At 49.9% G+C, this 14,981-nt stretch overlaps 5 protein-coding genes across 5 annotated transcripts; 3 read left to right on the forward strand and 2 right to left on the reverse strand.

The window, feature by feature from the left end:
- Positions 1 to 110: 110 nt before the first annotated feature.
- Positions 111 to 2,488, reverse strand: P174DRAFT_379333 (putative amino acid transporter; the record flags this gene model as incomplete). The annotated part of the gene is made up of 12 exons (XM_024822900.1): positions 111 to 323; positions 402 to 615; positions 671 to 759; positions 817 to 1,318; positions 1,383 to 1,491; positions 1,546 to 1,587; positions 1,646 to 1,739; positions 1,790 to 1,967; positions 2,016 to 2,223; positions 2,278 to 2,291; positions 2,359 to 2,375; positions 2,447 to 2,488. 12 exons carry the CDS (start codon positions 2,486 to 2,488, stop codon positions 111 to 113), a joined length of 1,722 nt encoding a protein of 573 aa, XP_024677513.1.
- A 723-nt stretch (positions 2,489 to 3,211) lies between these two features.
- On the forward strand, positions 3,212 to 6,695 carry P174DRAFT_414547 (uncharacterized protein; the record flags this gene model as incomplete). The annotated part of the gene is made up of 5 exons (XM_024824396.1): positions 3,212 to 3,937; positions 4,018 to 4,593; positions 4,650 to 5,534; positions 5,593 to 6,414; positions 6,474 to 6,695. The coding sequence occupies exons 1-5, from the start codon at positions 3,314 to 3,316 to the stop codon at positions 6,693 to 6,695; spliced, it is 3,129 nt and encodes a 1,042-aa protein (XP_024677514.1). The 5' UTR covers positions 3,212 to 3,313.
- Positions 6,696 to 7,178: 483 nt separating this feature from the next.
- Positions 7,179 to 9,204, reverse strand: P174DRAFT_516155 (putative MFS transporter; the record flags this gene model as incomplete). Its single annotated transcript, XM_024832292.1, has 8 exons — positions 7,179 to 7,649; positions 7,704 to 7,908; positions 7,959 to 8,021; positions 8,075 to 8,417; positions 8,465 to 8,509; positions 8,563 to 8,780; positions 8,839 to 8,950; positions 9,001 to 9,204. The coding sequence occupies 8 exons, from the start codon at positions 9,202 to 9,204 to the stop codon at positions 7,298 to 7,300; spliced, it is 1,542 nt and encodes a 513-aa protein (XP_024677515.1). The 3' UTR covers positions 7,179 to 7,297.
- Positions 9,205 to 10,920: 1,716 nt separating this feature from the next.
- P174DRAFT_446038 (uncharacterized protein) lies at positions 10,921 to 12,181 on the forward strand. Its single transcript, XM_024828478.1, has one exon. It carries the CDS (start codon positions 11,273 to 11,275, stop codon positions 11,864 to 11,866), a length of 594 nt encoding a protein of 197 aa, XP_024677516.1. The 5' UTR covers positions 10,921 to 11,272; the 3' UTR covers positions 11,867 to 12,181.
- A 356-nt stretch (positions 12,182 to 12,537) lies between these two features.
- P174DRAFT_507785 (succinate--CoA ligase subunit beta) lies at positions 12,538 to 14,376 on the forward strand (the record flags this gene model as incomplete). Its single annotated transcript, XM_024831407.1, has 7 exons — positions 12,538 to 12,577; positions 12,793 to 12,867; positions 12,939 to 12,998; positions 13,045 to 13,141; positions 13,197 to 13,951; positions 13,997 to 14,118; positions 14,173 to 14,376. The coding sequence occupies 7 exons, from the start codon at positions 12,538 to 12,540 to the stop codon at positions 14,254 to 14,256; spliced, it is 1,233 nt and encodes a 410-aa protein (XP_024677517.1). The 3' UTR covers positions 14,257 to 14,376.
- Between the last annotated feature and the right edge of the window lie 605 nt (positions 14,377 to 14,981).

Consider the following 14,981-nt stretch of genomic DNA (forward strand, 5'->3'; position numbering starts at 1 on the left):
CCTTCAAACCCATCCTTACCTATAACTGACTGGGATATTTATTACGAAATTGCCAATGTCCGAAGCAAAGATACATGCATCCAGCGAAGATCGTCCAACATGAACTGAGTCTACTTGGTCCATACCCATATCCACTCCAGGAACCTCTTGCCGTTCTCCACGGTCAAACCAGGGTGAGGGAACTCCAGTCTTCCCTTTCTCCTATTACTCGAGACTTGGACACAATTCCGAAGATCTTTGGATCTCTCCGGACCCCATTGAGAGAAATTGAATCCATGTCTCCGGATCTTATAGAAGACAATAAGCAGGACGAAAACAGGGACCTGTCAAAATTCAATTAGCCGGTTTGCACTCTAGTTGCGGGCTGCGCAATATTTTCCAGAGCCTAAGGAAGAACGTACACTGATATAGGAGGCAATGAAGGTCCGGATATCGAATGGGTCTGTCAGGAAGGCACTGACACCGTTGAATATAAGCAAGATGATGCATGCCACCATGCCGAAGCCCGCCTTTAACCACTGCGCATGAGACTTGTACGGGTATCGCGGATGGTTTCGATCATATATCCCGGCCTGCGTCTGGGGATTGTTGCCGTACTTCTGCGCTTCGTCCAGTCTGAACATGAACCGTCAGCTGTGGCCAGGTTCGCGGAGATCCAGAGGATACATACGTCTGATAGAAGCATAGATAGGTCGCACAGATGGTAGCATAAACGATCAAAAAAGAGACGGTGCAGTTGGACGACAGTTCGGTCAATCTCTGATTCAGTACGTTAGCTGCAATCGAAATCTACTCTATTCGATGCGCGCCACTCACCGCACCAGGCGCTCCAGTAGGCCCCAGGTATGCCACCAGCATTACCGCAGCCGAGACTAGGACGGCTCGCATCGGGACCCCTGCACGACATTGCCGGAGCCTCCGAGTGATGAACTCCGGCCCCGTCTGGTCTCGAAGTGCGAGCGTGTGGAGGACTCGAGACGCAACATAGAGATTATCCGACGCACAGGTCGCCGCAGAGAAGAGGAACATTGCGTTGAAGAACTGGCCGAGGGCGGGCAGACCAGCCTCGACGACCGCAATGATGAAGATCGAATGAGCGCCACTAGACTGCCCCTCGCCGTTGATGAACGGGTGGTCAGTGGGGACAAGGAACGACGCGGTCAGGATTGTCAGCGTGTACAGGGTGATGATGCGCAGCGAGATCTTTCGCGACGCCATCTTCATGGCCTCGGAGTCGGCAAGGGCTTTGCTCTCGGCCGCAGTGACGGTGACCATATCCATGCCTGTGTATGAGAAGAAGGCTCGTACGCACGCCGTCCTATGTGAAGACGAGTGAGTCCATGACTCTGGTATAGATGCTGATCATGGAGTATAGTGCTTACCAGACACCAACAAGTCGTCCGGTCCCACCACTGATTGTTTGGTGGAGGTTCCCGTACTCATCTTTCACATGGTAGTCCGAGTTGAAGAAGGAGTACGGGGAATTCCAGTCTAGAATCGAGCCTATTAGCCTCATCCTCCCTCCGTGTTGAGGGGTATTCTTACACTTTGTCCCAAGCGGCTGACTGTAGTATGCATTGGATCGGGCTGTATCATTCCATGCCTGTTAGCGACGAGGCGGAAATCGTAGCTCAAAGTCACTCACGTTTCATGACATTCAAAGTGAGCATCATGACGGTCAGCATCGAGATGAATGTAATCTTAATGCATCCGACAATGTACTCGAGCTCCCCAAAGTACTACCATACGGCGTTAGGACAGCACCACAGCGTATGGCACTGCAACTCACCTTAACTGGAATCATATTTACAATGACAACGACCACCAGGAAAACGGAAATCCAGAGTGCCGGACTGGTGTCCATACCAGTGGCCCAGTTGATGAACGTGCGGCCATCGTCGTACTGAAACCGTATTGAGGCTGCTACGGTGACGACTTGATCTGCTGCCATCACGACATAGGAAAACCTTGACACAGTTAGAAATAGTCTTTGCACAACCTATGAGGGCCATCACCAGTAGATCCAGCCAACAGCAAGACCGACACCTCGATCCAGAAACCGCCGCGGAAATTCCATCATCGGGGCGTTGACCGGCATCAGGGCGGTCATCTCGCCCAGGGAGGAGATCACCGACGAAATCACAGTGCCCATGATCACGTAGGCGACCACTGCGCCTCCAGGACCAGCAGCAGCAAGACATTTTCCACTGGTCAAGAAGAGTCCTAGAGGGATATGGTTATTCGATCAATTCATGGTGTAGCGAGCGGGAGAAATACCATTGCCGATAGTTCTACATAAGTAAAAATGAATTGTGTCAACGATGGGTATTCTAGACAATTGTCAAGTAGCCAACCTACCCAGTAAATGCAATCATCTATGCGCGCGGAAACATGCGAGATTAGCCTGTGATAAGCGACGGTGCATTTGACGTTGCATTTGACATACATTGATCTGTCTCTCGTTCAAGACTCGCCTACAAGCCATCATAAGTCAAGGACTTTCTCAGGCTGGCTAAGCAATGGTCTCTCACCAAAGATTGTGACCTTTCTGGTCGCGAACATCTTCCTCTTGTGGTCCATCACCCGCAGTGTCAGTGTAGTCAAGATCAAACCCAGGACTCTGTATAGTGGAGCCCTCGTCCTTCATGTCGTGCTCGGTGTGCTGCCAATCGGCCGCCATTTTCGACGACAAAAAGAGCGATTGAGTTGGAGAACTGGTATACGTTTTTGTGCCTTTATCTGCAGCAGAGGAAAAGGGCGGGATGAGGCAGGATGGAAATACTTCGGCGCTGCTTGGCCTGCCTCATGCGCATCCGATCTGCTCAGCCTGCTCAGGATAAAGATAGATCGCGATACCACCCACAAACATCGGGAATACGAGCTCGACAACTCAGCTTGTGATGAACACCAATAATCGTGGGGAAGATAGATTAAACACTGCATGAGTTGTCCAATCATGTTAAGACGCGGGATCTTCTAATGCAGGATTCGCGTGTTAGCAGGCCGGGGACAGCCAACCACCGCATCTGTATGGATGATAAGGATCCTGGCCGTGCTCCTGTTTGTCCCACCAACCATCTCCTCTCGGCCATCACATTCCAGTTCATTGCCCAGCCTGTGATTAAGCCTCATGCGGGGTTCACCAGGCGTCGACCATCGACGATGAAGGAAAATGGAGTGTCTAGCCTGGCCCAAGCGATCCGTGCCATAAGTTGAATAGTTCCCCACAAGAATCCACACTGAGGCTTAATTGCGATCTCCCACGAAACCGGGAAAAAGCACTCCCTCGTGTTCATTGCTCTTCAAAAAGGAAATGGCGACGGCTTCGCCCTCGCCGATATTTTCGAGTCTGTCCGGAATCTGGAGTCTGTTGGCTCTGCGCAGCGACATCGACGATATCATCCTTGAGCTCCTAGGTCGCTTCAGCCTCGAGAAGATCTACGCAGACGCAGACAAAGAGTCGTATGCGGACTTGATTTTAACCTTATTAGTTCAGCTCAGAGTAATATTCTTCATCCAGCGCCTCACGCTCCCCCCGGCTGGCAGCATCCCCGTGGATTGGTCACTCGGCTTCCTGGTGAGCTGGGAGGTGACGGTGCGGACGGTAGAATTCATCCTCCAGATCGTCTTGGAAGCGCGCGAAGTTCTCTGGGACTCCCCATTACGCGACGAGTATCTCTCGCGGCTGGTGCTATCGACCGTCCAGATTCTTTTGCTGCACCCGAAGCCCCCGCCCAACTCGCGGCTCAGAGATCGTCGAGACCGATTTGCGCGGGTCCACAGGGCTCTGGAAAGAGTGTGCGACAATTATCCAGATACCAGTTCATCTTTTCTAGCAGTCTGTCGGGCAATCGCAGACGCTCTTCGCGCCGAACCGGATGCTCTGTCGCTTCCCCCTCGGTTGAAACAGGAGTTGCCATCCTTGACAGGAGATCTAGTACGTGATGATTTTCCGTTGCTGCCAGGTTACTTTGGCTGCCAACAGACATGCTGATGTAATTGCTGGTGAACAACTAGTATCCTCTGCCCGACTGCCTCTCGTCGTACTCCGTCGCGACCATCGTCCCCCAGCAAGGTTCGTCGCAGAGCTGGTTATCGCAACTTCTGGGTCTGTACGACGTGTCGCAATTTGTTGTCGGCGCGAATATTCAGTCCGCAGTGAATACCAGGAAGTCCTGTGATCCGGAATTGGAACGAGCATCAAAGAGCAGTCGCGATGCCGTGCTGCATGCTCTTAATCGCATCCGCTTGCCTCCCTACGTCTCCGCGGGCCATCTCATCCCGATGATCAGTGAGGATTTTCGAATAATACTTCCGGATACTCCTAGTCTCGCACAGCACCGGCACGATGGAAACATGGTTGATGCGCTGGAGGCGTTGCGAGAGCGACTGGGTCACCGACTGATGGTTCACCGCGTCAGTGATGGAGCAATGATGCACAGTGTGTCCCAGATAACTAAATATATTGAGCTCTTGGACGACCCAAGCGACCAGTTGAGGTCGGCCAGCCCGGCATTGTACGTCGTTAACTGCCCAGAGTGCCATTTACTAGGCTCTTCACAGGTCCGAGAAATCGCAAACCTGACCCACCTTGTATGTAACCCTTGTTCTTGCAAGTCGTGACCTAGCCTGAACCGATTTTTAAATAGGATGATGCCGGCAGCGCATCAGGAGTTGCCCTCCCCCTTGAGTCCAAGTGCGCGTTCTGTGGCTCGGCAGTCACCATGGTACGTGAAGTATCGCTAGCGAGGTATACTTGGGAGCATCTCAAGCCGCTCAGCCCAAACGTCGAGGCCATCAATGCGGAAAGGCATCTACCCACGCAGTTCCTGTTGGCGCCATCGCGATTCGACCAGCTCCGCCGTGACTCCGGGACGGCATCAGGACCGTCCTCCCCGCCTCCCTCTGGCTTCTCTGGCTTTCCTCAGGGGCGAATAAACGCGCCGCGCGCGGAACCTTGGGTCGATAGTCCACCCCCACTGGGTAACCGAAGGATGAGCGAAACTTCTCCCCCGAGAACTGTCAGGCCGGCGGCCGGGGAACCTCCATTCTCTGCAGATGCCGTGGGAGGCTTTGAACCCCTCAGCAAAACGACCACATTCACTCACACCAGCTCATCATCGAGTGCGGGCATCCGAGCCCTCTCGCCTCCTGCTATGTTAGACAAGTCACGGTCCAAATGGAAGCCCAGATTCACCTCTTCGAAAAAGGAAACAAGGGACCATGCAGACACCAGCTCCTTGTCTTCAGCGACTCTAGAGAGCCAGAAGCTGGAGGAGATCGACTTGAAAAGCCTCTGCCGGCGAGGCAAGCATTCGGCTGGAGGAAAGTTTGCCCAGAATATTAAAGTGAGTCTATCACAAGACTCGACATACTCGCTGTTCTGGTCGCAATCCTCGATCCAGGTCTGGGATCTCAGTACCTGTCCCCCTACGTTCAAGGATACCATCTCAACGGATGGATTCTGCATTCTTGCGGCTGTGACAGGAACACACGTGGCCTATATGACAGGAGACCGAGATCGGAAGCAGACGGTGAGTTTCCCTGCACCCCAATGCGATGATCACTATTTAATTCATGTGTATGCGGCAGCTGTGGATCCAAAGTGTGGACAGGATGTCCGCACGTCCAGTGGAGTATCGTGTAGGGCCCACACCCTGGTGCACATGCATGACCGTCTCTCCCAGCGGAAGCTTCGTAGCTGTCGGATTCGACAAATCGACCGTCGGCTTGTTCGCCCCTTCTGAATGGCAACAACCGCGGCTCCATCGCGTGCACGCTCGCTATCACCAGGACTGTAAGGACTGCCCTCCAATCGCCACCGTCTCATTCTCCCATGATGGGCTCGTCCTGGTGTGCAGCACCCGAAGCGAACGAAACGGAATGATTCAAGTGTTCTTGTCGCATTTCCCATTCTCTGACTTCCAGGAGGTTTTACCTTGCCGGTACCGCGTCCCTCTGCACGAGTCGGAAGATAACGGCATATCGTCTGTGCTCTTCCAGCCGGGAATGGGCGGTAAGGAGGATCTTATCTGCATCACGACATGGACCCAGTCCGGCGTTCCCATTCTGGTCCATCCCAACGGGGGCCATCGCACAGATATCCGTATGCAAAGTTCCGCCTCTTCCAACCACAAGGGCAAACTGGGCAATCGTATCCAAGCCGCTGCCTTTTCACCATCGGGAAATGAGCTCGTTCTCGTCAACGACAAGGGCCACGTATACCGGGTGTCCAATTTGGGCTCTATCCCGATTGAGGTCCGAAGGGTTGCTACGTCCAAGGAGTTTACTGCCAAGAGTGAATCCTTTGCATTGACATATGTGCACCAGACAGACGAAGACTTGATCCTACTGTCCTGGTCCGATTCATCGAAAGGAATTGGCTACGTGAAGAAGATCCCAATTATAACCACAGTACGTGCTCTCAGAAGTCTCGCCGCTTGATCTGTACTAATCTCTTCTTTGTCGCTTAGGGGGAGATCCAGCACCCTCAAAAGTCGGACATTGTCAATATCACTGTCCATCCTAGCCAACCAGAACTTCCCGAATTTCAGCCACCAGAGGACAAGGCTCCTGAGAAACGCCGGGTTTTAGTCAAGCCCCCGGTAGAGCTCGAGGCTTCCGAGATTAGCCCCCCGCCGGTCCAACGGCCTTCGAGAATGGGTCTTTTCGGATCGTTGCACGGCAAGAAATGAAGTGCTTCTGAGATTGGTATCCTACTACCGACCATGGAGATATGGTTGTCCAGGGATGGGAAGAGCAAGGACACTGATACACGGAATATGTGTCCCCTTAATGCTCAGTCGTGGAATCGACTCCTATTACTCGCAGCGAATCCTGCTGGACATGGTGAATTGTGATGTACTTCTACCCTTCAGTTTAATGAGGCGATCTTCGGTGCATCCTATCGTCTCTACTGCAGGTAACAACTCTGGTGCTCTTCGTGCAAGGCATGACCTGACCGTATCTCGCAGGAGTACTAAGTCAGATGATGACGGTGAATATGTGATGATAAGCCTTGAGAAGCTGGCAGGCTAATGATCTCGGCAATTCATGAAGGAAGGATAAAAGAGGGACTATCCGTCGAAATGATAGACAACCGCCAGTCGCAACGGATCAAAGCAGATGTTATGATCTACACTCCTCTACTGAGCTGGGTGTTACCATATGTCGGATTCGTATCGATAGGATGCTTTTGGCATTTAGTCAACTTGACTTTCTGTTCTAATAATCTATTTTTTTCCTTTGTCTTTTGAAAGAGGAACAAATATATACACAAATATTTGATAATATCATCCTATGAGTTGTTTCCCGTGACCGCTCCCCAGATGTAGGCCACCCAGCCCCCAACCGTCAGTAACAGGAGCGCCGTGAAGCAGGAGATAGAAATCAATTTGTTGCGAGCGTAGCATGTCACTGTGTGTCGCTCACGAATCATGCTAATATGCTCTGGACCTAACGCCAGCCGTTGTTTCCTCGTCCATTGCAGCGGCGCCAGGCTGTCAGTCATCAGAGCCGCGAGCAATATCGCCAACCCGACAGCAACAGAAGCTGCAGCGAGGAAAAGATAGACTCGGACTACTCGTCGATACGAGTCGTCGTCAGCATCTTGCAGCGCTCCGGTAATGATTCGGATGATGATGTTCATCCTACGGCAAGGTTAGTTTCTCTTTTGATCTGAATGCGAAATGAGATCCACGTACGCATTGTTCATTGTAACTTTGAGGGCATAAGCAGATCCAAAGACTGACTGATGCCATAGTGTCGTGCGAATGCTGTCGATGATCGAGGTTGGGCCAAACGACACGGCAATAGCGTATATTCCAAACGAAGCGGCGGTTCCAGACTTGGTCTCGGCGAAGTTGACCAGAACCATGCTGAGGAACATTCCGATTCCACAGACGCATACTGGGATATGTCAGACAGGTTAAACATATGGTTGACTTGGGAAAACTTACAAACACTGGCGCGGTTGCCTAGGACATCGATAAAAACACCCAAACATGGGACCAAAAAGAAACCTGGCAGAGTCAATGACGGAACAGACTGAACGAGAGACGCTGGAGCATCATACCTGCATATTGTGACAGAGAGCTGTACCACCCTGCTGTAATTGAGTCCACATTGAAACGCTTCTCTGCCAGCTCGGTAGCATTCTGGCTAAAAACTGAGGCAGTAGTTGTCTGGAACAACGAGAAGGCCATGACAGCCCAGAACATCCAAGGGAGCTGAAAAATTTTTTGAAGTTCGAATTTCTTGTTTTTCTCAGTCAGGACTTCCTTAGTCGCCGTATCCTGCCTTCCTCTGTAATGGATATTGCAGTAGCGGTTGAAAAACCAGAAGATGACTGTCGCAGCGTTGGTGAAAAGGTTCATAAAGACAGCGGTCCAAAAGACCCAAGCAAAGTTTCCAGTTTTCTATCCAAGTTAGTGATGCCTCTTCAGGTCGTGACAGGACTTCCTACCTTGGCAATGACATTGGCAGTGGATTTGCCCACAAATCCACCAATCTAGAAGCTTAGGTTAGCGTAACATATCTTACCAGAACCGAGTAGGATCGCACCTTTCCAACCGCCAACTCAAAGCCGAGAGTAGAAGCAAACCCATTGCTTGGGGGAAACCACGAAGAGAACATCTTGTACTGAGCGATCTGTGTTGCAATATCTCCAAGCGCTAGGATGACTCGACCGCCGATCATGAAGTTGAATGAGCGCACTGTGGTAGCTGCAGCAACTAGGATCGATCCGATTGTATAGACGGCATTGCCATAAATGATCATTTCTTGAAAGATGTCAGTCGCCAATAAGGAGGCGTGGGATCAGCAAAGGTGTTGACGGACCTGCACCGCCGATTCGATCCGTGATGACTCCACTGATCAACAAGAGCACAGTCGCCATAAAATCCTCGCTGGCCTCCAACAGGGAAAATTGAGTGTTGGAGACATGCATTTGCTTTGGCGCGTCAGTGGTTGCCCTGTAGAGACGGGACTATCGAAACCTACCTTCTTGATGGTGCTCTTCATGGCCCCTGTTACTCCGGAGCTCCAATGAGAGCCAAAGCTGATGCATGAGATGAGAAATACAGCAAAGATTTTAGCCAGTAATGGAGGTGGACGTTTGCCATCAACAGCAGTATCGTGCTCTTCCTGCGAAGGGGACGACACGGCGGGCTCTTTTGTCTCCATGGTCGACTTGACTGCCTCCATGACGACGCAGAAAGCAACGGAGTAGAACTCCTGTTGAATAGAGAGGGAGGGAGGGAGGAAGGGAGAGAAAGATAAAACTAGAAGAGGCCGGATCTCATGGACAAAGAGAAACAAGATTTAAGATGTCGACTACAATGACATAGACTGGCGAGCAAGTTAAGTATTTGGAGGGAGCAGAAGATGAGAATTCGATCAGATAAGATTCTGACGGACACGCAATGGGTTGTGGGACACTCCCACACTCCAGCATTCTCATCGCTGCTAAAGCCCTGGTGGGACTGACTGTTCTTGGTCGGTCACTTTTATTGGTTCGACGGTCCAGGCCAAGACGAACTACGAGCAGATTTGGCTCAACAACCGTGTGGAACGAGCTGCTCATTGGCCAGAGTTCTGAATTGAGTATTGATTGATAAGATTCGGTGACCTTCCGAAGCTCCTAGTGGATCATGTTACCTAAACCGATTTCGCAGGATCAGATTACGGGAGGACATGCTCCGATATCGACCGATTTCCGGTTGTCGGATGGGCCCATTGACCACGTGGTACGTCGATAAATTCAAGATGAAAAGGCTTGGACTCTTTTCTTCGATTGCCCGCGGAGTTGTCTGTGACAACTGCAGAAGCTGCAATTCCTGTTGACCGACGAAAGAGAGGAGAGATCGCTCAGCCATTCGATCAAGCACAATAAATCTGAGGTATATGCTCCATCCGAGCCACGTCCTCAGCCAGTCCATTGTCTGTACAGAAGGTTCTCAAATACTCCGCTTTTCGTACTCGGCTGCTGCAGTAGTAGTGGGGATCCAAAAAGGACTACGTAGCTAGCAGTAGTCCAGATCCTGGCCCTCCAGCACTCCGCACGCATCAAACTACTCAAAAAAGCCAAGGCAGTATAAATCCTCCTTAGTCGAAGCTAAATTAATTGAATCAGACACCGACAGCGTAAGGGGTGCAATGAGCGAAATCCTCCACAGAAAGTTGCAGTTTTACAGCATTCTCAGCAACCGCGCACACTCAAAATGAAATTCAGCCATTGGAAGAATCGTTACTACTTAGCTAGTCACAAAACAGTACGGACACCTTATCATAACTGATGGGCTTACATAATGATTGTACAATGGATATATATATTTTCAACTTGTCGACTTATGCTGAGGTATTGAACCTCGTTGTCAGACATAGACTGACAGCCGTCGATCTTCCCCTATCTGATAAGGTGTATCACTATGCTTTTAGCCATGGAGCAGTCACAGCTCGGAATAAATGCTAATATACCATGATGCTTAGTTTGATTAGTAACCTTTGTGAACGAAGACTGCCGATCGTACAGTATATATGAGCAAGGTAACATGGAGGGAATTCCAGCAATACCAACCAGCGACATATTAATTATGCAAAAGCTGCTGATAGTCTGAGTTTTGAAAACAAGACAGAAGGAATTTGATATCCGTCATCACGCAGGATATCTTTACAGAAACGCCTTACCGGAAGAATATGGATAGAAAGAAGACCCTGTCGGGGAACTCTCTTCCAAACAGCTGACCGTAGAGATGCCTAGGATGCAGTGCGACACTTGTGCATCAACGAGCTGGCTCATATGACTGACACCCATGGGAAATTATGACGCCACTTTAGGCGTCAGCATGACTTGGACCTTCGAAATATAGGGCTGATACTATGGACGAAAATAGCAACCAGCTAGCTTTCAACTCATGATGTCTATTTTGCTCTTCACTTTCTACAGACGAACAAGGCTTGTGTAACTCTATTTCGTGTGCTCGTAAAACTGGAGAAACTCATCCAATTATAACAACTTTCAAAGCCGACACCCTCCAATCAAGAGAAGCTTCGTATTTGTCTCAGAAGCTGTGCCATATGCCAACCAGTTGGCTGAGACCAACTCGGTCAATGCCGAAGGTGACTCTGAGATGTCTCATGCAACCGATCTTTACCCTTCGATGGTCCGTTGTGCATATATAGAACCACGATACTCTCGTAGTCCCCAAGGACTCCAATACTCGACTATCAGTCCATCACTGAATCAATCAAACAGGGATCACAACCTCATACAATGCATACACCAACTCCTCTCACCGTCTGCACTGTGCTTGCTGCCCTTGCCAGTTGTATCACGACATCATGGGCTCAAGATGCGCCTGCCATAAAGGACTCTACTATCCTGCGCTCGACTGTTAGCTGCCCCGACTGCCCGGAGAGAAACTGCTACAAATGCACACTCGGCCACGAGAAAACACTCCGCGCAAACACAGGCGGCCTGGCCTGGGTGCGCTTCCTGGTTGGCTTCAAGCTCCCTGTCCCAGTTACCCATGCAACCAAGTGCACTGTGCAGTTCCCTGCCTTCGTTCGGCCTAATACGTTCGCCGTGAATGTAACAGTCGCCCGAGCGCTGTCCTCGGACTGGGATGAAGATACCGTGGATGGCGAGAATGCTCCTGACTCCGGCGATATCTTTACTAGCATGTTGCTTGAGCCGTATCAAAACATGCAGGCAATGGATATCACAGCAGCATGTAAGGGCGCGCAGGCCGACGGGGAATTTTCGATTTACGTGGGCACTCAGTCCGACAGTATTGAGATCTGGTCCAAGGATTCTGGTGCTCCGGCTATTCTCCATGTCAGTGGGCCTGCGTGCAAGGCATCCTAGAGATTCATCTTACTGCTGGAGTGAATGATGAGACTGGAGTGACGGCTGTCACGCCGTCACGTGAACGAAAATAATGATAGCTATTTGCTGATTGGGGTCTTTAAAGTGTAATGTTCTTAATGTTTAATTTCCATTTGGAAAGTTATGACCCTCTACGATACTATCATTGTATTAAGCATGGTCTTATGTATCTATTTCTAGTCCTCCCGGGGAACTGCCTATGTAGGGACCAGAAGGTCAAAAGCAGCACGGAGTTGCATATACATGATTGGCCATGATGTTCATTTCATAAAACAACAAGGAATCCTTTATGACGACTATAGAATACAAAGTCCAGGAGCTAAATAATCGATTGTAAAAGATAAGGTGTACTAATATCCTCGGATCTATGGGATAATCATCGACGTCACGGAAAGCTTAACGAGGGATGGTTGTACTATTGCCACACTTTATCGACATCTCCACGACCGATTGACTGCAACAGATGACTGTGCCAGACTGACTTTTGTCCAACCAAAAGAATGAAAATAGACTGCGTCTGTGGCTATAAGAACGCACCCCCATGTGACTGTTTTGGCTATGTCACCGGGCACTAACTTGACTTTCTGCGACAATCCTTTTTGGTAAATTGGAATTGGAATTTACTATTTTAGGGATTGATTCCTACGGCTATGGCTGTACCTCTGGACTACGTCTCAGAGGGTCCGGATGGTACTCGGATTCAGAAACAGCCGTACTGGAGGCTCATCTCATTGGATAGCTTTGGTCTTCACAGTTTCTGAGATTCTGATCTTTATGTCCCATACTACTGATATATGAAATTTGATTATTGGAAATGTTTTGCCGCAGGGTCTCTCAGCTTATTCATTATGTGCGCGGATTCGGAAATCCCAAGTCATGGATCCTAGTTTGACTGTTACACATAGGGCGGCACAGTCTCCAAGCAGCAAGTACGGCAGCTGAGCCTCCTAGAACACCACTCGCACAAACTTCTCGAGCAGGTAAGATTAGGTTATTCAATGTCATCGATTATCTGATGCTCAGTGTTGCTATTATGAGTATTCAATCCCAGTACCACACGGATATGTGGTCACAAACCCGGGGGATGCGGAGGCTGTCGTGTCATCAATTGGTAAGCCCTCGTTGAACTATTGAGCAATGCTGATGATCTTCACCAGGTGCGCCGTCGGTTCTGAAGTCGCAAATTCTGGCTGGAGGACGCGGCAAGGGAAAGATGAGCAGTGACGGCAAAGGAGGAATTCGAATCGTAGCAACGTGAGTGCAGTGGAACCAACTCATTTGATCCCAGGAGTTGACAGAGAATAAACAGACCAGAACAGGCGTTCCAGAATGCGTCCAGAATGCTTGGTCATTACCTGACTACACAGCAGACGCCACCAAGTGGTCTGCTCGTCAGGAAATTGTATATCTACAAAGCAGTCGACGTCGAACAAGAGTTTTATCTTTCACTGACGTTCGATCGCGAACGATACAGCCCGGTTATCCTCATCTCTGATCAGGGTGGTGTGAACATCGAGTCCAACCAGGACAAGCTGCACAAGTTCTGGTTTAACCTTTCCCGGGGCATCACTGCCGAAACCATGGTCGGGATTCAGAAGCAGTTGTGCTTCACAGACGAAGAAATGCCGACCATCGAATCGATAATCAGACAGATGATCAAGCTTTTTGAGGAAAAGGATGCCATTCTTCTGGAATTGAACCCGCTTGTGCGGACTCCTGAGGGAAGCTTTGTCTGTCTTGATGCCAAGTTTGATTTTGATAACGCCGCCCAGTTCCGTCAACCTGAGATCTTCAGTAAAGAAGAACGCATGCCGGGCTTTGAAGACGAATACGAGGCTCAAAAGCATGGTCTAGTATATATCCACCTCAACGGCCACATTGGAAATATCGTCAATGGCGCCGGACTGGCAATGGCAACGAACGATCTGATCAATCTACATGGCGGAAAATGTGCCAACTTCCTCGACATAGGAGGCAAAGCAACCACGGAGACACTGCTGAAGGCTTTTGAGATTTTGAGCCGGGATCAACAAGTTCGGGGGATTTTCGTCAACATCTTTGGAGGTATGTGTACTCCTGCATAAGGGAAAGCACTGCTAATGAATCAAGGCATTGTTCGTTGTGACATGATCGCCGAGTCCATTATCCAAGCAGCACACGCACTAGGAGGGTTCAGGGTTCCTGTAGTAGTCCGATTGCAAGGCACTAACTGTGATGCGGCCATGAAAATGGTAAGCCAACATAGCTTTTCCCAAGGAGCAACGAAGCTCACCTGTGGATTGTAGCTCTCATCATCGGAGTTGGACATCAGCACGGACACCGACCTTGAGAAGGCAGCTAAAAGAATAATTGGGCTTACATGGAGTTAAAACTGGTGGTAGGATTGCGAGCAGTCTGTCTTTGGTGCTTGAAAAGGGATCCTGCCTATAAAAACGAACAAATATTATGTATTATATCGACAGATAGCAGTATGTACTGGCAAATTCAGGTCTGCATTGATAATATCGAATATCTGTGACATGTGGATCTTTTGATCGACTGCACTAGCGAGGGTCTGACTGTGATGATCACCCTGTTCCAGACTACTTACCCTGTCTGAGATTAATTCATCTTACCGTTACTGAGAGGGCATACCACATACAATACAACGATTTTAGACATCTTGTGCTCTTCTCAGTAAATTCATCTCTTTCACTGCTGAGTGCAGTCCTGAGCAGTTCAGCTCCCTGTTCGTCTCAAAATATATCGTCCGCATGAGCTGTCACGTGTTTTGACCGGTCTACCTCCAGACTAGTGTTCTAATCTACAATTCCTACCCCTCATTCCTACACTGACATTAGGGACACAATCCACATCCACATTGTCATTCTTGGCCTCGTCCCTTTGACGCTGCTGCCCCGGTTGTTTCGGGTTGTCTCCTGCTGTGTGACTTTTGGCACCTTCGGCCGATGGAAGCATACAGGGTGGGGTCAAGGGGCCACACTCGCTGGGCCTGCGACCCACCCACCAATAATGCTGTACAAAGTGCATTATTCTCCCACCTCAAGGGTACATCCATTATTGAATTCATCCACTATGGCTGAGTATGGCTGAG

This window comes from Aspergillus novofumigatus, assembly GCF_002847465.1.
Source record: "Aspergillus novofumigatus IBT 16806 chromosome Unknown P174scaffold_11, whole genome shotgun sequence".
In the NCBI taxonomy this organism is placed as follows: Eukaryota; Fungi; Ascomycota; class Eurotiomycetes; order Eurotiales; family Aspergillaceae; genus Aspergillus; species Aspergillus novofumigatus.

What these genes read in the sequence shown, in the direction of transcription:
- P174DRAFT_446038 (XM_024828478.1), top strand. Translation starts at nt 11,273, where the DNA reads ATGCATACACCAACTCCTCTCACCGTCTGCACTGTGCTTGCTGCCCTT.